This window comes from Phoxinus phoxinus (assembly GCF_949152265.1).
Source record: "Phoxinus phoxinus genome assembly, chromosome: 7".
NCBI classification, from domain to species: domain Eukaryota; kingdom Metazoa; phylum Chordata; class Actinopteri; order Cypriniformes; family Leuciscidae; genus Phoxinus; species Phoxinus phoxinus.
In genome coordinates, this window is record NC_136882.1 from 34308227 (window position 1) to 34331012 (window position 22786).

A 22786-nucleotide genomic window follows, 5' to 3' on the forward strand; every position below is an offset into this window, starting at 1 on the left:
TTGAGAGGGAAACAACAAACTGAGGGTTTCCGAGATTGTTTTTTATTTTCCTTTTTTTTTTTTTTTTTTGAAGAAGTAACGGGTACTCGTACTCACGGTTATGGATAGAAATGTAGTGGAGTAAAGAGTACAATATTTGCCTCTCAAATGTACTTGAGTAAAGTCATGAGTACTCCCCAAAAATGATACTTGAGTAAAGTACAGATCCCTCAAAATTGTACTTAAGTACTGTACTCAAGTAAATGTACTCCATTACTGTCCGGCTCTGATTATAGAGCCCACAATATCAAACCCTGCTGAAATCAATTGTGAGTCTAGTCTCCCGTGCGCTTCATGTGAGTAACACAGAGCTGCTAGATTTCCAAATATGCCACTTATGAGGTTCAGTTTTAGTGGTTATGCTGACTTAGAAGGGAGCAGACAGCAAAGCATGCTCGCTGGGTCTTTGAAAGGTGTGATTTCCTCTGGACACTTTATATAGTGATATGCTTAATTAAATTTTATACTAGTGCCAGTGAAAAAACATAAACAACAGAAAGACTAAATCACTGAGGGATGTCATCATCTTATTATTCCTAATATCAGCTGAAAACAGAAGGTTGTGCCATAGAGGGTTTTCAACTAAACTATCCATTTTATGCTGCAAATTCGAACTCTTATGCTGTATATATTTTGTCACAATGTTAGCATTGTTAAGTAGGATGCCTCATTTGTCCGTGCTCTCCTGCATCTAGCTCCTGCATAGTCCTTGTGGTGTGACACATTTGTCTCCTTACTGCAGCAGAAGCATTGCAGGAACAACTGGAGCAGTCAACTGTGGGGGCCGTCGAGGATTCTGGGGCCTGTATTAGTGACTGTATTTACATTTGGCCCCTGTACACTGTTAGCATTCTCGTGTTCTTGGGAGCCCTGGGATCTCATAATTCTCTCCCGGTAAACTTTTTACGCTGGCGGAAAGAGCACTGCGCAGTATTTCAAATCTGCAGGCCCTTTTCAGCTGCCAAGGAAACAGGATTCTCAGTGGAATGAGACATTCTCTTGCATCAGTTTTTTTTTTTTTAAACACACATTATTGTTCACCTTTTTGACATTGTTGCAGCACCTCTCTTCCCAGTCTGTCAGTAATGCTCTGGGCTGCGTTTCCCAAAAGCATCATAAGCTAAGTTGATCGTGTGGTGGCAATGGTTCTACAATCTACTTTGGCTTACGATGCTTTTGGGAAACCCAGCCCTGTTTAGCTCCTGTCTCTATGAAGCCACTCCTTCTGAAAAGAGCAATGTGCTGTGATTGGTCAACCGCTTTGAGCGTGTTTCAGAAATGTCATGCCCTTTATCATAACCGTGAGTTTCAATACACTACTAACGCAACTCAACCAGGCCTCGTCCCTTTTTCTGCGTATGCCTTGGGTGAGAACAGAGGTGGACAAAGTACACAACTCCATTACTTGAGTGAAAGTATAGATACTACTGATCAAATATTACTCCAGAACAAGGGAAAGTTGTATTTTTGTTGTAAAGTTGTAGTTATATGTAAAGACATATTTTTACTTAAGTAGCCTACTTTTAAAAGCAATTACTTCTGTACTTTTACTTAAGTATGAAAAGAAAACGTTGCATTGTTGAATGAATGCATACTGTGCCATCATGGTGGTTTAAGCCAGTGACGCTCCATTCCATATGCTAGCGCACTTTTACTCATTTAAATACTTGTTTAAAAGTTACAAAGCTCTTTTCAAAGTCGAAAACATAATATAAAAGAAAGGTTTACATTGTGTTTATTTGACAAGATTACGCTAAAACATATTTTTGAAAGGACTTCAATCACTGTTATACGCCAACTATGGTGTTGCATACTAACTAACGTCATTGTCAAACCTTACCTGCGTTAGCGGTGTATCCACAAGGCTATGGTAACTTGCCTGGCAAATCCCCCCAAAAATATTTGACTGATCATACTTCATAGTGAAACTTTAAAAACAGAAAATTTCCATTTCAAGCTTTTACCAGAAATTACACGTTTACATGCCTCAATATGCTGGCGCAGTTTGGACGGCAAGTTTTTGAAGGCTATGATACGATTTGTTTTATGCAGACAAAACAAACATTTAAAACAATATTTATCTTTAATCTTTTCAGAAAACTACGAGGTTATGAGGAACCATCTACTTTAATTTTGCCATCAACTGATCCGTGTTCAAAAAATGCTGGAAAATCATTGAACTTCACGGGACCCTAAAAGAGTGATTTCTGGCTGCCTGGAAATGTATTTATTTTTTATATCATGTTTTAGAGAAGAAAAAAAATCATCCACTGACTGTCAAAGCTGCTACATAGTAAAGACTTTTGAGGACCTTGATAGAAATGTAGCGGAGTGAAATATATAGACAATATTTGTCTTTCAAATGTAGTAAAGTGAAAGTCAAAAGTTAAGTAGTACTCAAGTAAATGCACTTCATTACTGTCCACCTCTGGGTGGGAATTATTTAAATGAGGAATATTGTATAATGTCTATGTTCATAGAATAAAACTGCTTACTGATATGGAAAATAACTCCCTTTGGAGTGGACTTTCTATGCTCAAACCTCAACATTACACTCTTAAGAAATTTTAAAATGTAAAAAAGCGTAATAGATCCTTTTTAAAGAGGTGCTAATAAACGGTGACTATTTGCAAGTGAGACTTGAAATTCGAATGAAGCAAACTGCATTTGCACAGATGTAGATCATGTGTTTTACGCAGAACAAGCTTCGCTCTGTCTATTTCTAGCATGTGTTAGGTCCCTGTGAGTCAACCTAGCGTAGCCTGACAGATGTACCGGCTGCACTTTTAATTATGATGCAGGCCCGAACCCAAACTCATTAAAACATCTTGAATAACAAAGGCTGGATTGTCTGAGATCATTTGTCCCGCAGACAACAAAATGCTGTATTCCAGATGAGTCGATAATTTGGCGTAATAAATGGAAAGCCGGCTGCCTCACGCGTGGAAGATTTATCTCTGATGAGCTCGGTGGTCATTGTTCTTACTCATTGGCTGTAAATTGATGGGTCGTTTCGGAGTTGTAAGAGCCAGATCTTCTGCCTCAGGTCCCTTTGAACAGAACAGATGGAGAACAATTGCCACCAGAGCTTTTACTCTGGTGGTGCTCATAATGAATTTCACACATTATTCTCTGCTTCAGACCATTAATGTGCTGTAAATGTGTGTATTTTCTTCTGATGTTAAACTACCTATCATCTTAATATGCAGAAGCATCTATAAATGTGCTATTTGTAGGTCAATTCACCTTTGGCTAAGCCCCGCCCCCCTTAGTTACTGTTGCTACCTCCGACAACTTCATCTGGGCTCTGGTTTGGTATCAACATGGCTTATGCTGTGACGGCTCTTCCTGCTGGAATTTTATCAAACTTTTATAAAAGTGCGTGTGCTAGCGTGAGTTATCAACAATTAAGGCAGAGAACCGAAATCATAACCTAAACCAGCATAAAACTGTGTAACTAGTATAACTTCACAGTAAGGTTAAAAGGTAAATGTATCTTAGAGCAAAGGTGAGCTTGTTGATCCTTGAGGGGTTTCGCTGACTGAGGACGTCCACACAGTTTAATCCAAAGACGACACTTGTCAGTATTTAACTTCGGTTTTGGGAAGGGGAAAAAACGGACACCCCCTCCAACCTCTCTGGGAAACGCGTATCTGTGTTACAAATACCCCAGGCACAACGTTTAACCATATTTTTTATAAAACGACGACGTAATAGCCTTCCGAGACCAAAAATATGAGCCTCCTGCATTGAAGTCAGTGGAGCGCCGTGAAAAAGTGTCGGACCCTCTGTGGGAGCTCGTTCTTGGCTGCGCTGTGATTGGTCAATCTACATTCTAGGGCGTGGCTTAGCCAAAGGCGAATTATGAGGTTAGCTCAACCAGTGGCACGAGTCTGGGTCAGGGCTCGTTTTTTTTTGTGATAAAATGTTCAGAATATGATACTATTATACTGAACTCAGTATTTCTGCATTATGTAGTTTTGCATACTGTGCATTGTATTCTTGATAGAAATTAATACTTTTTATTCAGCAATGGTCCATTACATGAATCAAAATTGACACTAGAGGCTTTTTACATTGTTACAAAATATTTCTTGAGCAGCAAAACAGCATAATATAATGATTTCTGAAGGATCATCATGTGACACTGAAGACTGTAATGATGCTAATAATTCAGCTTTGCACCACAGGAATAAATTAAATTTTAAAATATATTATAATAAAAACAAGTTATTTTTAACTGCAATAATTTTTTAAGTGAATGCAGCCTGGGTGAGCATAATCTTTCAAAAACATAAAGAAGTTTTACAGACCCCAAACTATAGTGTATATTGTAGTCTGTTCTTCACATAGCCTTCACACTGTCATGTGCTTGTAAACTACCGTAATCAAAAACCCAGCATCTAACCCTGAGATCACAGAGGTTATTTGCTATTTTAGCAATACCGCTTTACCCAGACTTTGTTCAAATCCCTTCATGATGCTGGCATTTAGAAGCCAATTAGAGCTGTCACTTACAGCAGCTATGAAGTTCTTTTGAAAAATATGAATGTTTTTTTTATTCATTCCATTTATTTAAATTAATTATTTGTAGAAGTGTTATTTATTAGTTTGTTTGTAAAGATTATTTGTTTGTTTGTAAAGAAAAGCCTGCATGAGAAATGCCATTGCAATGTTTTGACACTCACTCACTTTTATAGTGCACATCATTTTCGGTTAGCTGTGCATGAGATTCCACACGACTGCGTTTTGTGGCGTCTCTGCAGTGTTTTGCAAATGGTTACATACGTGTCAGAAAGAAAGAACTGATCGTATTTTACTATGCAGATAAATTAAAGAAAGCAGACCTGTTGCTATTCAGTATACAATTATGACAATGATGTCATCGCTGTTCGTTCCATTTTTACAGTCTAATAACAATACTTATACTACAGGGCCGTTGAATGCTTGAATCTGATTGGTTGACGAACGTTCTGAGGTGTGCAATTATTTTCAGGGAACCGCATGGCTAAAGTAGTTCCAGGCAGGTCTTGACCGCATTACAGTTCCATATCACTTCGCGTAGTCAACTGTAATAACGGAAAATAGGATACAATTCATAACAAGAAAACCCATGCAGCCCATACATGCCAACCCTCCCGATTTTTCCGGGAGACTCCCGAATTTCAAAGCCCCTCCCGAAAATCTCCCGGACCGACCTTTCTCCCGAATTTCTCCCGATTTCCACCTGGACAACAATATTGCTACACCATCCGTCACTGGGCGCCGTTTCAGACCGAACAATAATAAAGGTTACACACCTAGAAGTCAAGCGCGGCAATCAGAACGGAAAAGAAGCAGTCTATGCGCTGTCAGAGCCGTCTATGGGTTTCCGACATAGACAGTATATAAACTGGACACAGCGACCCCATAGGTTTCAACGGAGAGAAATGAAGTCAATTAGAAGCACTCACTTCCTGATCGCAAGGCGAACTGCGCAGGCTCAAACTGAGCTTGACGACGTAGATGTGACGTGAGCAACCTGTCTGACAGTTGTTAGTCTTCTAGTAGCTGTGCCGAGAGAAATCTGAATCATTCCCTTCCGAATCTCGCAGAGACGGAGAGCGTGGGTATTAGCTGTCCATGAGCTAGCAGCGGGAGCAACTTTATCACTCTCTATGGGCTTCTCCCTTGACTTTATGCCTCCACGTCCTCCCGATTGCTTGCGAGCTTCTCTGCCTGTCCATACGGTAATTTTTCGACTTGTGCGACAGAGTCGCGCGGGTATGACGCAATCGTTAGCCTATTTTTACAAAAACTGCTTCTACGGGGCCATAACGTAAGATACAAGGTAATGGAGCCTTTTATACATTTTCGTGTTTCTTTAGAAATAAACAATGGACAAACGGTGTCTTTAAACGCCTCAGATGTAAAGTTATTCGCTGTCAAAGTGACGCCAAAATGAATGGGAGTCAATGGAATGCTAACAGCAGGTGGGGGTCCGCTAGCCAATGGCGGCGCCCAGGTCGGCTTCAATGTTTTTCGGAACACTGCCCCCCTGGTTTCCGAGCCTCCGCTGCGCGCGCCTCTGCTGACTGCGCGCGCGCCTCCCCACGAGGCATTTATACTTCGCGCTCGCCGGTGTACTATTCTTTGAAAAGACATGTAATTGTCCTCAGGAATCAGCGGTGAGAAGAAGTCAGGTACACTCGTGAATGTTTATTTTAGTACACTTTAGTAGGCTACACCAAAACCATACTACAAAAGAATCGTGCAAAGCAGTAAAACAGATTATTCCTTGTGACATTAGAAAAAAAAAAAAATGGATATGATAATTTAATCTACAACTAAATTAACGTTATCTTACATAATTTCTATGTTTTTATTTAGTTTTGTCAACCTTTTTATAAAACATGGCCATTTTTTTATTTCAAGGGCTTATGCTGCTATTGTAGGCTCATTCAGTTAATGTAAGCAACTAACATTGCTTACACCCCCCCCCCCCCCCGAATTGAATAAATAAATAAATAATAATATTGACGCTTATGCTTCTCTCTCTCTCTCTCTCTCTCTCTCTCTCTCTCTCTCTCTCTCTCTCTCTCTCTCTCTCTCTCTCTCTCTCTCTCTCCCTCTCTCTCATAACTGCATTAATAACTGCATAAAGCCGTGGACACACTTAGCTACTGTAAGGCCGGTTATGAATGTAATTTGATATGACTGATCATGCACGCGTTTTCAGCGCGTTCAGTCTGTGTTCACAGCGGTGTTTTTAATCTGCTGCATTCAGTCAGAGAATGTTTCTAGTCGTTAAGTGTGTACACACCCCAGCATTACTCTGCTATCAGCGGCTCAAACCTCCGTTACTAACTCTAAAATGACGTTTTGGAATTAGCAACGGAGCATGGGTTTAGATGCGCAAGGAATTAGTCCTACATACAAGAGCGTTTTAATGACAAAAACTTTACAAACGTCTTGAAATTCATCATCTGAACAATATTTCGAGGTGTGGTAACTGTAGTATAAGCGGAATAATTGACTTCAGGCCGTTGAATTATTAGAAAAATAATGCACACCCGAGGTGTAACGGCCACTCCGCTTCGCGTCGTGACCGCATTACCACCTCGGGTGTGCATTATTTTTCTAATAATTCAACGGCCTGTCGTCAATTATTCCTTACACGTAAATGGGAGATTTCTGCCAGGGTGTTGCTAAATAGTTGCTAAGGTGTTCTGAGTGTGTTTAGTGTTTTGCGGTTTTGGTTGCTAAGTGGTTGTTTACTGGCTCATCTCAAAGTATATGTACTATTCTAGTCTCTAGATATGACTTGGGTCTTTCCTTTAATGTAATGTGTTTTTTTTAAAAAATCTGTTTTATTATTTGCCAGATGAAGATTGTCTCTAAATGCTGACATTTACTACTTAGGTTTATTGTTTAGAAAGTACCACTAAAAATATATTATTTGAGGAATATCAATACAGTAATGCCCTGCAAACACTGCATTAAAGGGGACCTATTATGCAAAATTCACTTTTATATTGTTTTTGAACATAATTGTGTCCGCAGTGTGTGTACTGCGGTAAAAATCCATTGTGGTAAAAATCCATCCACTATATTTGTTATTTTCCACATAATTCTGAAACAGTTTCCCAAAATGAGCCGTTCAGAAATGTTCTCCTATGTGACATCACATTGCTTACGACAGGCAAAGAATCTGTTCTGTTATCTTAGCTCCTCCCCTGAGTGAGCCGTACACAGTTCGCCAGTTTATCTCCTCGCCAGATCATTTAACAGCATTCAAGTAAGAAATGCATTCTTATTAAAGCTACTAAAGATTTTTTAAGAGCAGTGAGTGATTTTCTGTTTTTCTTTTGTTGTTTGATTCATATTAAAGCTACAATATGTAAAAAAAAAAACTGCCGCTAGGGGTCGCTAACCTCTTACAATAACAAAGGCGTAGGTTTATGACGCAGTGACGAGCAGAATGATGGGACTTGCTGTCAAGCTGATGGATATAATAATGTTTATGGATGAGTGAAAACATTCATGTTTTTTAACATAACAGTGGTATGAAGCAGGTTGCGATTGCTAATAATAGCAGATATCACACGCGAGTCCCGCGGATATAAAGGAATAAGGAGATTTCATTCTACCGAACAACCCGCAACTGCTGAATTACTACTCGCACAGGTCCGTTTATTTGACGAATTAAACTTGTGAGGTAACGCAGCGCTGTTTCACTCTCTCTAACGTTACACTATCACACTAAACAGCATTTGAGTGTGTTGAAGGTTATAATGTTATTCTATGTGTTAGTTTGTTTACTATATGAAACTAGCAGTAAGCTAGATCAACATTAGAGTAACATACAGATCATATTCTAACATTTCATCATGTTGAGCTTTATAACATTGATTTGTTTTATGTACATTTGCTCACCTGTCTAATAAAGAATGTGCAAGAGCGGTGTCGCTGTCAAGTCGTGACTCGTGAAGCTCAAGTCCAAGTTAGTCACGCACGTGGAGCTCTCGGCATCTCGAAAACGCCACGCCGATATTGAGCCTCATTTTAGTTCTCCTTTTTTGGCCCAAAGTCTGGTTGCCATGGTCCATAATGTTTGAACGAAATAAGAACAGCATGCCGCTAAACATTACGCACTACGCAGTTTTCCACGTCTGTCGCCATGGTTACCTCATGGCTATGGCAGTACGAGCGGAAACCAAGGATAGCGCGTATATTGCGTCATTGACAGGCAACATTTTTTTTCCGGGACGGCCAATTATTTCAAATTGGAATTTCTCTGAAATAAAAAATATTTGGAGACTTTTGGGAAATTGTAAGTAGGCTACACAACTGCAGGAAATATATCACACAGTGTAAGTGATTTTTGGTTATTTTATTACAAAATTCTTACATATTGTACCTTTAACAGCAGAGGTACTGTATATCACGCTGCTGTCACTTTAAAACACAGATCTGATATACACATGCAATTTCTTTCCCTGCGGTTTACATTCACAGACATAATCGACTGTGTTTATGTGGACTTTTTTTTGACATATCATTGTCTGTATTTGACAGTTTAAGTGCAATAAAAGTGAAAGAGAATGTAGTTTAATACTCACGGGACGCACCGTCTGACAGACAGCTTTCTGTCCACGTGCTTCGAATGTGTGCGCTCCGAAAACCTTATCAGAAGTTTCAACTGATATGGCTTTAAAACGCATGCAAAAAATAACGTTCACTATGACTAAGAATTGCAATGTCACGTGAGCACATTTGTAATTCCTTGTTTGTAAGTCGCATTGGATAAAAGGCTGTGATGATAATCCAAACCAAACAGATATTTTGTTCGATTTTGGCCGAGTATTCAAGGCACAAACTACTATTCTGGAGCAGCAGCTCATTTGCATTTAAAGATACATGCATGAAAAGTGTTTCAGTTCGACTCAAAAATGAGCATTTACAGCATGTGGGGTATTTTGAGCTGAAACACAGACACATTCTAAGGACACCAGACTTATATCACGTCTTGTAAAAGGGGCATTATATGTCCCCTTTAAACAAAATGCTTACACTTTATTTTGATGGTACACTTTAGAAATTCTATTAACTATCAGTATCTTTGCAAGTAATTATATCTAACTACATAACTAACTCTCATAGAGTATTAGTAGACTTTTAGAAGGTTAGAGTTAGGTGTAGTGTTCGGGTTAGAATAAGTTGACAGTAGTTGCGAAGTCAGGCTACTTATAGTTAGTAGAATGAGTGGACCATCAAAATAAAGTGTTACCGACAGAAGTCTTCTGCCTCAGGTCCCAGTGAGCACCCCAAAACTGCCAAACAAAGTCTTTCCCATGAGCTTCCCCATATGTTAGCAGTCGGGTCTGTTTGATGTCGTGACTTACTGTGTTTATCATGTCTTGGTTGGCCTCACAGGGCTGGGTGTGAGTCACTATGGTCGATTAAATTTTTTATTGGCTTGTGCATGTCTGTGCGAGTGTTTATTAAAAGGGCAGAGTAGAATAGCTCTGTGCTTCTATAATTCATCAAGCTGGAGTCCTCGGTAAGCAGTCCATTTCCATTTGAGCTGGTCCAGATGAAAATGTGTGTGGAGAGAAGGACTAGATCCCTGTTCTGCTTTTCAATCTCTCTCACAGTCACACAAACCCTGCTTTTACAAGGGGTTTGTACCCACAAATCCCTGTGCTGTGCTCAGGATATTCATGATAAGAGCTGTGACAGGAAGGATAATGAGGAGGGAGCGATGAAATGGAGAAGTAGATGATAGGAGATGGTAAGGGGAAAAAAGGTGGAAAGAACAAGGAGGGGGAGATTATATGTTTGTGACTTTTCACTGCAGCCGTTAAGAATTGTCTCTCTTTCAGTTCATGAGTGTGAATCGAATCATCCATGCCCTGCAGGATGTTGAAGGAGAATTCAGTTGGAAGGGTGAGGAATTTACTGAGTTGAAATTCAACATGGTCACATATTAGAAGAATTTCATTAGTTCAACACAAACCCCAAATAGGCAAGAACAGAAAACTTCTTAGGTGATTTTATTTATGTATTTAGGCTATAGAAATGTATCTTCCAACATTGTTAATGATAACATGTTTATTGGAAATTTATACCAAAAATATATTATATGTTATATTATGTAGGCTATGTTAAATGTTTTAAAAACACATTTACTCCAACTATGAATTTCTTTGAATATTAGCAATGTCCCTTCCTTCCTTCCTTCCTTCCTTCCTTCCTTCCTTCCTTCCTTCCTTCCTTCCTTCCTTCCTTCCTTCCTTCCTTCCTTCCTTCCTTCCTTCCTTCCTTCCTTCCTTCCTTCCTTCCTTCCTTCCTTCCTTCCCTTTTTCCCTCCTTCCCTCCTTCCTTCCCTCCCTCCTTCCTTCCTTCCTTCCTTCCTTCCTTCCTTCCTTCCTTCCTTCCTTCCTTCCTTCCTTCCCTCCTTCCCTGCTTCCTTCCTTCCTTCCCTTTTTCCCTCCTTCCCTCCTTCCTTCCCTCCCTCCTTCCTTCCTTCCCTCCTTCCCTGCTTCCTTCCTTCCCTCCTTCCTTCCTTCCTTTCCTCCTTCCTTCCTTCCTTTCCTCATTCCTTCCTTCCTTCCTTCCTTCCTTCCTTCCTTCCTTCCTTCCTTCCTTCCTTCCTTCCTTCCTTCCTTCCCTCCCAGGTCTGCACATTAAGGTAACACTTTACTTAAAGCCATTATAAAAGTATTTTTAATGCATTAATTATGCCTTGTAATAATTATACACCTTTATAATGCATTGAATGAGCTCATGAATAATTGTAACCACAGCTATAATACATTATAATATATAAAGTATATATATTCTGTAAAATGTCTTTCTTCTGCTGAACACAAATAAGATATTTTGAAGAATGTTGGTAACCAAATAGTTGATTCCATAGTATTATTTTCCATAATATAGAAGTCAATATGGTCCATCAACTGTTTGGTTCCTGACATTCTTCAAAAAAACAAAAAAAATATGGAAAGCATATGGTTTGGATGGGTGAACATGAAGGTGAGTAAATGATGACAGAATGTTCTCAGAACTGTCCCTTTTATTCACAGGTTACTCTTGATCCCCACTGCAGAGAGCCTCTGTAATTGAATCCCTGAACAACTAGGCATATCTCAATTACCAAGATGTGACTCATGCTGTAGAAATGGCACACTGTCCCAGCATCCTCCTCTATTTTTTATACCTGAACTTTCAGGGATTGAGCAAACTAACTTCGCTAGCAAACCGTCCACATTCAATCCAAGTTCTCAGACAGCCAACAGCAATAATCCATCAAATCAGTGTGGAAATTCTGGGACAGCTGCCTTCTGAGTGCTGTTTGCATTTTCTTACATCATTACCTGTCTGTAACACACACACACACATCACAAATCATGACTGACTGTGTCCCTCTTTCATCTTTATTTCTGGAAAATATTGTCTCTGGCGTTTAAGCAAAAGTTCACCCAAAAATGAAAATTCTGTCATCATGTACTCCCCCTCACATCGGTCCAAACCTGTATAAGTTTATTCTGTAAAAAAAAAAAAAAAAAACACACACACACACTAAAAAAACAACAACAAAAAAACACTTGAGCTTTCAAGTTTCTTATTTTACAGGTCCTCGGAAGTCTTACGGTAGCAGGCCAAATATTTTAGACCAAAATTTAAAATGTAATAGTCATGACATCTTCCTCTGCAGAGAGCAAGAAACGGCTGGGTATCGATCAGACTCTTGAAGTTTTGTGAACTGGATCAAATTATTCCTTAAAAAAACAGACTCGCTACAGTTATTTCTTCTTTCATGAACCTTCAAGAACGAGAAATAGAATCAGTATCAAGTTTTCCAGTGAATAACGACTTAAATTTCCTGTTATGAATAATATGTTATGATACTTTACTTTAAGTCGGCATGAAATGGAAGTTGCGGTCGTATTTTCTTCCCTATTGTGATGTATATCCGAGTGAAATGGCTTCTTGACCAAGAAAAAATGTATGGGACTTGATTTTGTCCAATTTGATGGATGGATGGTTGTGATTTGCTATTGGTCAATCTCATGTGAGTGACAGGTCACCCCGTCCTCGCGCTAGTAAACATGTCACCAGAGAAGAGATGTCGCTGCAACAGAGAGGGGGAGTTCATTTGATTAAAGAAAATGAGGGGACATGAATTTTGAGAAGACAATTATGTGCACCGATAAATCATTTTTTTTTAAATACTGCAATATTCCATAAAAAAACAAGAATGGTGCTTTCTTGTCATTTTATACTCTTTATTTACATTCATTATACTAAAAAGTGTGTTCAGGATATTAAAAACTTTTGTGTTTCGCATTAAAAAAGAAAGGCATACATGTTTGGAAATGATGACATTTTCATTTTTGGGTGAATTATTCCTTTAACTAATATGCACCCTTACCTTCAAGCAGAAGAGGTGTAAAGTAAAGAAATAAGAGTGGGTGGAAAGAAGGTATCTCCGTCTATGACTAAGTCGGCATGCCCTTACACACTTCTTTAATTGCATGCAGGTTAATGCCACACGGCGTCACGTTGCCTTTCAGTCCTTCACTTTAGCAGCGTTGCTTGTGCCTAATTAAAAACAACACGGGAACATGGAACAGACTCGGCTGGGAAAGAAAACGGAATCGTATTGTCAGAGTCTCCCAGGAAATAGCAAACAAATTAGCAGATGGCACGCAGAAATAGTTGTAGTGATGCACCTGGGAGGGCTGACAGAGAAGGAGGAGAGCCAGAAGACGAAACTGCCGGCATATGTCATATATATAGAGCTCAGACACAGCAGGGCTGTCAAACAGCATGATGTGTGCGAGAAAAGCCGGATTCCTCATGATGGTGAAGTGCTGTTAGCTTCCTTTCTGAAATACAAAAGACTCAAGTGCCCCTAATATGCACTTGCTTTGGGTGATAGCTCAACGAAATGATATCACGCCCCTATGCTTTAATCCAGAGATCTTGAGAGAAGGACTTCAGTAAACCACAGAGTGAAGACAGAGTGCTGTTTTCAGAAAAGCTTTTAGACAATATTCACTGTTGAAAAACAAACTTCCATTTTCTCAGACTAAATTCTCTCTTCCACCCTCAATACCCATGACTGAGGTGCAGTGTGTGTGTGTGTGTGTGTATGTGTGTTCAGTCACTACTCTTTGTTCTCTACTATTTGGATAATGTCTTCATTGGCTGCCCGTGGAGCACATCTACATTGACCCGCCCTCAAATATTGTAGTTAGAAATGTACTTGGCTTTGCAATGGTGGTTCGGGTTTATCAGCTACTTCTTCCAATGTTTCATTATCAGACTCTGGCTGAAATTGATCAGGTAAAACTGACGAGGTTTGTATTACTATCAAGTGCTGAGGAAGATCCAGAGCTGAAATTTAGTTATGAAAGGGGCGGTTCGTTTCAGACACTCATTCTACCGGGTGTTTTTGTCGCTGTGTCTATGACCCTGTGCATTGTCTATACATTAGCATTGTAAAATTAATTTCTACTGTAATGTTAATAGGATGGTTTTTTTTACAATGGAATCCTAATCATGTCTATTGGTAAATAGTTCAATCAACCCAAATTAGAATTTGTACAAAACACAGACAACATCATTAACTTGATTACACAAGTTTGAGAGACAACATTTTCTTGAAGCTTGAAGCTGCTAACCTAAATGTTTTCTTGAAAACATTTGTATTAATATGGTATGCTTTTAATAAATTATGAGGTTAATTGCATTAGTTGTTCGATTGTAAAATACTAAGTAAAGTGAGAGGGATTTGTGATAAAAGTTGAAAACTTATGTTTTACAGAGGCAGAAGTTATTTTGACAAAAGATTACTTTTTTAAAATGACGTGCACAGATGAATCATGCACAATAAGATGGAAGCGTGTATTGTTAAAAAAATAAGTCAAGTCATTTTTCGATTTAGTGTTTAGTCTAAGCTGGAGATGCTTGCACCATTTGATAGAAGGTCAATGAGATGTGAAGCTCTGTGGTTTCTCAATCTGTTGTTTGTCGTTTGTTGAAAGGTGTTCATTTTCTTTTTGAATCCCCTGTGATGATCCCAGGCTGCTGAAGAATATGTGATGACTGACACTCACCATTCTCTCTGTGTCTGGTTGAAGGTATGATCCGTCATCAGGAGGAGTCAAAGAACTTCAGCCTTTCATAGGCTCTGACACTTCAACATAAAGCAATGAAAAACTGGAATGTGTGATGGCTCTCACCTGCAAACATGCCTCTTCCGTCTTTGAAGGTAATTGAGTTTTGATCCATACGTCTGTCTTTATTTGGCTCTGTTATACTGTCAGTACCTTTCAAAGAGCTGTCTGTTCCTTCTGGTGTATCCTCTCATCGGTATGATGGGCAAACAGCAGGAGGGGTTGAGCAAATGCACTTTATAAGATGTCTAATACTACGACGCCACAAAGATATGCTTGAGTGACATGAGAAGGACTGAACGTGTATTTCCCACTGTATGTTCTTTCGTTTACTTAGTAAACCAACATCAGACACAGTATGTGTGTAAATTGTTTCTTGATTGACAATAAATTATGAAATTAATATTTCATGGTAATACATATCCTTAATTATGAATCTCGTGACATGTCAAGGACAAATTCTGACCATATTTTATCCTCAACTTTACACCTACACACACATATATTGCATTGCGACATTATTTTCATGACAAATAAGCACATTATCATCCACATTCTCATTACTGTTATGCAAAACAAACAAAAATCTTATTTACACTGTAAGGTACATGGTAGTATTTGTTATAGAGCCATACATTTAGGCTGCCTTTTAATTTATGATTAATTCAAATCATTGTCAGATTATAATAAGAATCACCATCGACCATAATGTAATTCATAAGTAAAACATCTAAATGTATTACAGTAATGAGAATGTTTGGGGATAATGGGCTTAATTGTTGTTATAATATCATAATGGGAAAATCTGTAATGTCCTTATGCTTCTTTTTTTTCTTTTTTTATACAGAATATAATTTATTTTCTTTTTCTTTTTTTGGACCTGGGCAGGTTTTGTGCATCTTTTATGAGTCACATTAGATTCTCATTGAGTTCCACCCACTGCGCCAGGAGAAGCCAGGAGTTGATTTATCAACTTATCAACACACTAATGCTATTAAATGTTATCGAAGCATGACAGTATACCCAGTGGCGCTGTCTGCTGTCATCCTGTAGTGCTAACGGGGGGCCGAAAAATCAGACGTCTGCACTAAATTGCGCTGTTATATAACATCTGAAGCACAATCAAGTAAACTGCCTCTTGAAAGGCCTCCAACAAACTTCGGTCAAGGACAACCGTGTACTTCAAGGTCAAGAGTTCTGTCAGTATCTGATAGGATTTTACTGTGAACATCAGCCTGCTGTTCCCTCACACTATATTTATCTCCCTCAAAGTTGAGGTTTGTTCAAATCCATAAATCTAAGTATCCAAATTTGGCTCATCCTGCACCATATGTGCTACAGACTTAAATGAAACTGCGCAATTGTTCAGGAGATGTACTCTATTATTTTCAACAGACTCACGACTGTTGCCTGACGGATGAAAAAAGAGACAGAAAATCTTACTGTGAAGGAGGGATCTTTCAGCATATGTCTCTTGGGAATTATTAAGGAACTTTTTTGCATTTAGTTTATTACTTAGACAACAAACTTCCTGCTAACTTACAAGACATTTTGTAATGAGGTTTGCAATAGATATTGTGGTTTCACTTTATTTTGATGGTCCCTTTAACTCATTCTGTTGAGTATAAGTAACGTTGCACTATCATGTCTTCTAACTCTCATTAAAGTGCTAGTAGAGTATTAGTAGGGTTAGAATAAGTTGACATGTAGTTGCAAAGTTATAGCAGAATGTCTATAAGAGGACCATCACAATAAAGAGTTAGCAGATATTCAGCAGATAGTCTACTAATACTCTAATGAGAGTTAGTTGACATATAGTTGCAAGGTTACTTATAGTCAACAGCACGTTCAAAAGGGACCATCCAAATAAAGTGTTACCGATATTGTGTATATTTAACATTTGTTTTTGGTTAAAGCAAGGCATGACTCACCTAAAGAAGCCGTTTTAAGTGCAGCACAGAAAGTTCCTTTTATTCTCATCTCAGAAACCAATGAAGGGAAAATATATTATCTCTGGTCATGCATTTAGTAAACAGCTTACATCATCTATTCTTTCAAATGTTAATGGAATTGTTCACCCAAAAACAAAAATTCAATTGATGTTCCAAACCCATATGCTGTCCATGAAACACTAAAGAAGATGTTTTGCTTTTCTTTACACAGCCGTTTTGCATACAATGACAGTTCATAGCCGTCAAGCTCCAAAAACATCATAAAAGACTAAACACACAACATCTTACTGTGAGGAACAAACTGAAATTCAAGTTATTTTGGTAATTTTGGGATGTATGGGATTTATTGTTGCCTAGCAACTAGCGGTTACATTTGCAATATTCAAAACGTCTAGAGTCTAAAAACAAACTAGAGAGTTCGTCGTCTCATGGGGATCCAGTTTGCCTCGAGGATCATGAGATTTTAGTATTAGTAACACTTTATTTTACAGTGTCATTGCTATTTATGTTACATGTAGTTACTATAGTAATAACTACATATTATGCATAATTACATGCAACTCACACTGAACCAAACCAAACAGTTATCCTAACCCCATGTAGTTACTTAATATTACTCAGGACCTAAATGTATAGTGTAACAAAGACACCTTAAAATAAAGTGTAACCGATATTTGTTGTATTTGTGTTACTTATGCAATAGATTTGTTAAGTTGGCATTGGCATCTTGGATAGGCGCTCGAGCACCCACGGAAAACCCCGAGGTAAAAAAATCGATTGAGATTCGGGAACCTCTCTGATCGGTGGATCTCACATCAGGTCCCGGCGGGTCAACAACCTGACTTAAACCCGGGAGGGCTTTATACTAAAATATTAACAATAAATGTATTTTTTATTACTCAGAATACATGATTACTTTTGAATGTACAGCTGGAAGCAGTATACATTATTCTAGTATATATTACGAGTATATATATATTCTGTATATATTATTCTAAGCCCATTTCATCTGCTTCTTTACAACAGTTTCCTGCTGAATTGCTGTTTGTATATATTTATTCTCATTTTAGTTGTAGTTAATTACATATTCAAAGAGGCCAGCAAATTTGCTCCAGGCATGGCATTGTGCCCCAGCGTGCCTTGACGTTTTGTCCTAGGTTTTACCATGACCTTCATTTTGTCCTTTGCTTTTGTTGTGTAACTGTGCATTTAAACATCCCTGACTTAGCTGTCAGTGCAGTGGGATTCAGCGCTATCTCAGGAGAACAGGGGTCATTTCTCTCTTGTTTCTTCTCTTTGGCTGTCAGGCAGGGCCCTCTATTATATGGCTGTATAGAGGGGTGGACAGCATTCGCAGGGGCAGTGTGTTGTTTGTTTAAAGGCTGAGGCAGAGGCTGACCCAGCAGAAAGGAGCTCTTGTATGCCAGAGACACAGGATGCCAAAGCTCACCTTCCTCTTTCCTGCCATTCCCCCTTAGGGGCTCTGCCAATGCAAATGTGCACCTCCAGCCCGGAGCCCAATGAATACACTCACAATAAATGACTTCAGTTCAGTCCATTTAGCTCCGTTTCAGAACCTAGCGAGCTGCCTTGCTGTTTTACTTATAGGGCAGCATGTTAACTGAAATTAACCTTCATAAGTGACTGATTTGGAACAATCACTGTGAAATTTGAATAGAATAGAATAGAATAGAATAGAATAGAATAGAATAGAATAGAATAGAATAGAATGAGGCATTTATATATATATATTTAATAGAATGAGGCTTTTGTATACTTAAAAACTGCTTTACGGGTGCAGTTTTTTCACTGTTCAAACAGGAAGTTTGTTTGGATTGGGACCTATCAAAGAATTCCCTTTTCCAACAGTGTTGAGTATTTGCAACAATGTGTCCAACGTTGTATCTGTTTTTCTAGAAGAGATAGACTACAAACTAATCAGTAAAAATTTTTAATATTTTTGGAATAAATCTCTTATGCTCACCAAGGCATTTTTTGAATAATAAAAAAAAAAGTTTTCTGTTTTATATATTTTAAAATGAAATTAATTTATGTGATGACATGAATCTTCAGCATTATTTCTCCAGTCTTTAGTGTCACATGATCCTTCTGAAATGTCCACCTGCTTGGGTGCTCAAGACATATCTCAAAATAGACATTTTTTTTGTAACATTATAAATGTCTTTACTGGCACTTTTGATCAATTGAATGCATTTGTGCAAAATAAAAAGTATTAATTTCTTATTAATTAAAAAAAAAAATCTTGCTGGCATTTTTAACTGAAGTGTATATTTGAAAAAAGTCTATTTTATCAAGTTTGTTTGATCAATGTAGTCTTGAAAGAGCTATTTCTATATGACTTAAATGTCATTGATGTAGCTCAATAGGTTCAGGCTTATTCAGGTACCGTATGTTAAACCGTTTTTATGAATATTTATTACAAACTAATAGTTGAGGTTAACTGACAAAACATTCTTTACAGTGTATTCAGGACCTTGTCATGCAAGTAATCTTATGCGCATAAAAGATATTGAGGAAAATAGTTTTTTTCTATTAGGCTGAACTGTTTTCAATGAGCTTATTGCCATCCATTCTGGCATTGCCTTATTCATTTACATTTACATTTATGCATTTGGCAGACGCTTTTATCCAAAGCAACTTGCATTGCATTTCAAGATACACATTTACATTCTTATCAGTTCTTGCTTTCCCTGGGAATCGAACCCATGACCTTGACGTTGCAAGCGCCAACGCTCTAATGTTTGAGCTACAGGAAGTTATTCGGGAGTTATTCGTGAAGAATACATGATGTTGACTTAGAATTTGGCAACAAACTAAAAAAAGTGACATCTCAGAAGGCAGCGTATAAGGTTGCTGCCTACCATTTGAAACCACCTTTGTGATGCCTTAATATCCTGTCTAGGTTGGCAGCTCACAAGGTTTCAGAACAGCTAAGGTCTGTCTACATGTGGAAGGTCAAAACAACACGTCTTGCATCTCTGAATTTGCATTTTTATTTCAACCTTGGCAAATCAATGCAAGATCTGGACGTAATATATTATGTGAGATCAATTATTTCCTTCTCTGGCTTTCTTGGTAGAACCCCGAGGTGTGTTCCCCGCCCGGGCGCAGAGAGCGTGCCGGCAAGGTTGATTGATAACCTCCCTCTCACCGCAGCACTCATCCCTCGCCTACCCTGCGGTTTCTCAGCTCCGTGGACTGGACTTCCTCTGGGTAAGACAGAGATGGCGGGGGCCCATTAGCAGGCCCCTCACGCAGGTGTCGTCAGAGCCTCATGCTGTGCAGCGGGCTGGATTCACCTTGCCTTTGGAGGAGAGTGCACTAGACAGAGAAACAACAAGGTTAGGAATGATGCAGGGGAGGTTGAACTGTAAATTAATTTAACCCTGCAAGCGCAAATATTGCTGGAGTACTTAAGGGTTTTCTACAGGATTAGAAATGCTGTAAATAATTTGGCAAACAATACTATTTTATTCAAGCCCGCACTCCCACTACCCCCACTGTCTTTCTTATCAAAATTGCAAACGTCTTTTTAATTTACTGTTTTTGAAAGAGGTCTCTTATGCTCACCAAGGCTGAATTTTGTTTGTCCAAAAATACGGAAAAATTAATAATTACTTCAATGAGCTCATTGTTTCTGCCATAAATTAATACATTGTTAGCTAACTGCGTGATTTGTATATGTACATTTCTGAAAATACATTATTTGGACGCAGTCACCTCTGATAACAGATCACTTTAAATGTATAAATGTAATATGTTTCTGTAAAGCTGCTTTGAAACGATATGTATTGTGAAAAGCGCTATACAAATAAATATGAATTGAATTGGGGAAAAAACCTCAGTAATATTGTCAAATGCTATTACAATTTTAATATATTTAACTATTAGAATATATTTTAAAATGTTATTTATTCATGTGATGACAGCTGAATTTTCAGCATCATTTTTCCAGGCATCAGGCATCAGTACATGATCCTTTCAGAAATTATTCTAATATGCAGATTTTCTGCTCAGTTATTATCAGTTATAATTGGTGCTCAATTATTAATAATGGTTCTTATTTTTCTCAGGATTCTTTGATGATTGAAAAATGTGAAGAAATATGATTCATTATTCTTCCTCCAGACATACAGCTGATCCATAAGGCCAAAAAGTTCCAGTTTTGTTTCATCGCTCCACAGAACAGAATCCCAAAACCTCTGTGGCTAATTTATATGATTTTGAGCAAATTGGAGACTACTTTTCTTGTGCTTTTGGGTCTGTAGTGGTGTACGTCTTGGAGTTCTGGCATGGAAACCGCATGCGTTTAGTTCGCGCCTTACTGTGCAAACTGAAACCTCACTGCCTGTTGCCACCAAGTCTTGCTGCAGGTCTTTTGCAGTCACTCAATGGTTTTTCTGAACCTGCCTTCTCAGAAATCTGTTTCCAGCCTTCGCTATCTTTTTGTATCCTGTTCCTTGTTTGTGTAGGGCTATGATATCATCTCTTCATTTTTTGGACCATTCTTTTGACTTAGCCATATTTCTTACATGCAGTCAAACGTGACACTCAACAAACCTTGCCAGTTCAGATATTACGTGTGTTCTAGCTCAAGCACACCTTGTGCAACTAATAAAGCCCTTGATTAGTTGCAATTTTGAGACCGCAGAAGTCATTAAAAGTTGCATTTTCAGTTGAATTTGGGGAAACCACTTGAAGCATTTGCAGTGTTGAGCTATTTCAATTATTTTTTATTTATTTTTTCATTGCAAACAGCTGAAAGTCTGTCAATTTTGCCAATAAGCCTGATTTGCAATGGGGGTTGAAATTTTTTTATTACAACTGTATAGTATATTTCTCTTTCGAATAAATTATGTTCTTAATTCTGTACATTTATAGATAGACAGACAGACATAGTTTGCTGCAGAATGTTGAGATGCTTCTCCTTCATTGTGGCTCGTGATTGATTTGGCAGCACTGTAAATTAGCACTATTTTATAAATGATCTAACACAGTGTTGTGCAATTTTAGACCTAAATTGGGTTTTTATAATGTGATATGGCACAATTAGGATATCCATTAAAAATTAATTGCACAAAAGGAGTATTTCAGATCCGAACCCCGTGATATAATGATAAACAAAAAGAAAATGGGTAACGCCATGTGGCCTGTGGCGCTTATTGAATCTCTAAATAGAAATAAAGCTACATAGCAGGCATCTTTACTCCTGCTGCAATTAAGACCTGTATCGATCTCCTCCCTATTACATTAAAACCATGCAAGGCTATAATTTAATCCATTTCAAGTTAATGTCCCTAAGAACACACCGTACATAATCGTCAACATGACTAATTGTACCATGCCTCGCAAATAAACCACAGAGGCCCTATCATCCCAGCAGCTGATTACAGCAGGCTGATAGATGAACTGACCTTGTGTAACAGAGATCCGGTTTACAGATTCTGCTTTAAAACTCTTGTTGCAGGCCAAAAATCATCGTAAAAGAATGAAATTTACCTAGGGCTCTGACACCCTTTTCTCATAGTGGAAGCTCAGAGTACATGGATCTCAGAAAGGCTTATCAGAACAGAAGAGGTAAAAATGAAGAGGGGATTATGGGTGCTTAGGTCTTCACTACGGATGGGAATTTTATGGAATTTAACTAACTCTGATTCCAATTCCATTTAGAGACCATATGAAAGCTCTCGACGAGTGCAGTTTTCTGTATCGACAAAATTCAGTGTTAAAATTAGCTTTTATTAAGTAGCAATTGGGAGTAATTTTCCACTTTTGTGAGTGGAATAGTTTTATGAACTTTTACCATTGAAGGATTTTTTTTCTAACTATATAAAAAGCATGCCACGCATTTATGTTAAATCTCAGCCTGACAGTTACGGCTGTAAATTAAAAAATTAAACGCACAAGATATTTTTACATTACACTACATTTTAAATAGGGAATACTTGTGGCTTTTGGTGGAATTTTTGCACCAAACACATGCTTATTTCTATCTCTCTGCTATACACTATAGCAGATGTATACAGTTTATAGCAAATGTGGGGTCTGACAGTGAATTCTTTTTTTTAAACAAACTAATATTTTTATTAATTTGTATTTAATTGAACA

General features: G+C 38.2%; 2 protein-coding genes across 2 annotated transcripts in view; both read left to right on the forward strand.

The window, feature by feature from the left end:
- LOC307001340 (uncharacterized protein) overlaps positions 1–20341 on the forward strand; it is a 38720-nt gene extending 18379 nt beyond the window's left edge. Inside the window, exons 5-6 of the mRNA XM_079617692.1 lie at positions 14670–14800; positions 19758–20341. Coding sequence (XP_079473818.1) covers positions 14670–14716 — 47 coding nt within the window. The 3' untranslated portion in view covers positions 14717–14800; positions 19758–20341. The remainder of the gene's footprint in view (positions 1–14669; positions 14801–19757) is intronic.
- Positions 5573–22786, forward strand: part of asb1 (ankyrin repeat and SOCS box containing 1) — a 279018-nt gene continuing 261804 nt past the window's right edge. The window contains exon 1 of the mRNA XM_079617690.1: positions 5573–5644. The gene's annotated coding sequence lies outside the window, so the exon portion shown is untranslated. The remainder of the gene's footprint in view (positions 5645–22786) is intronic.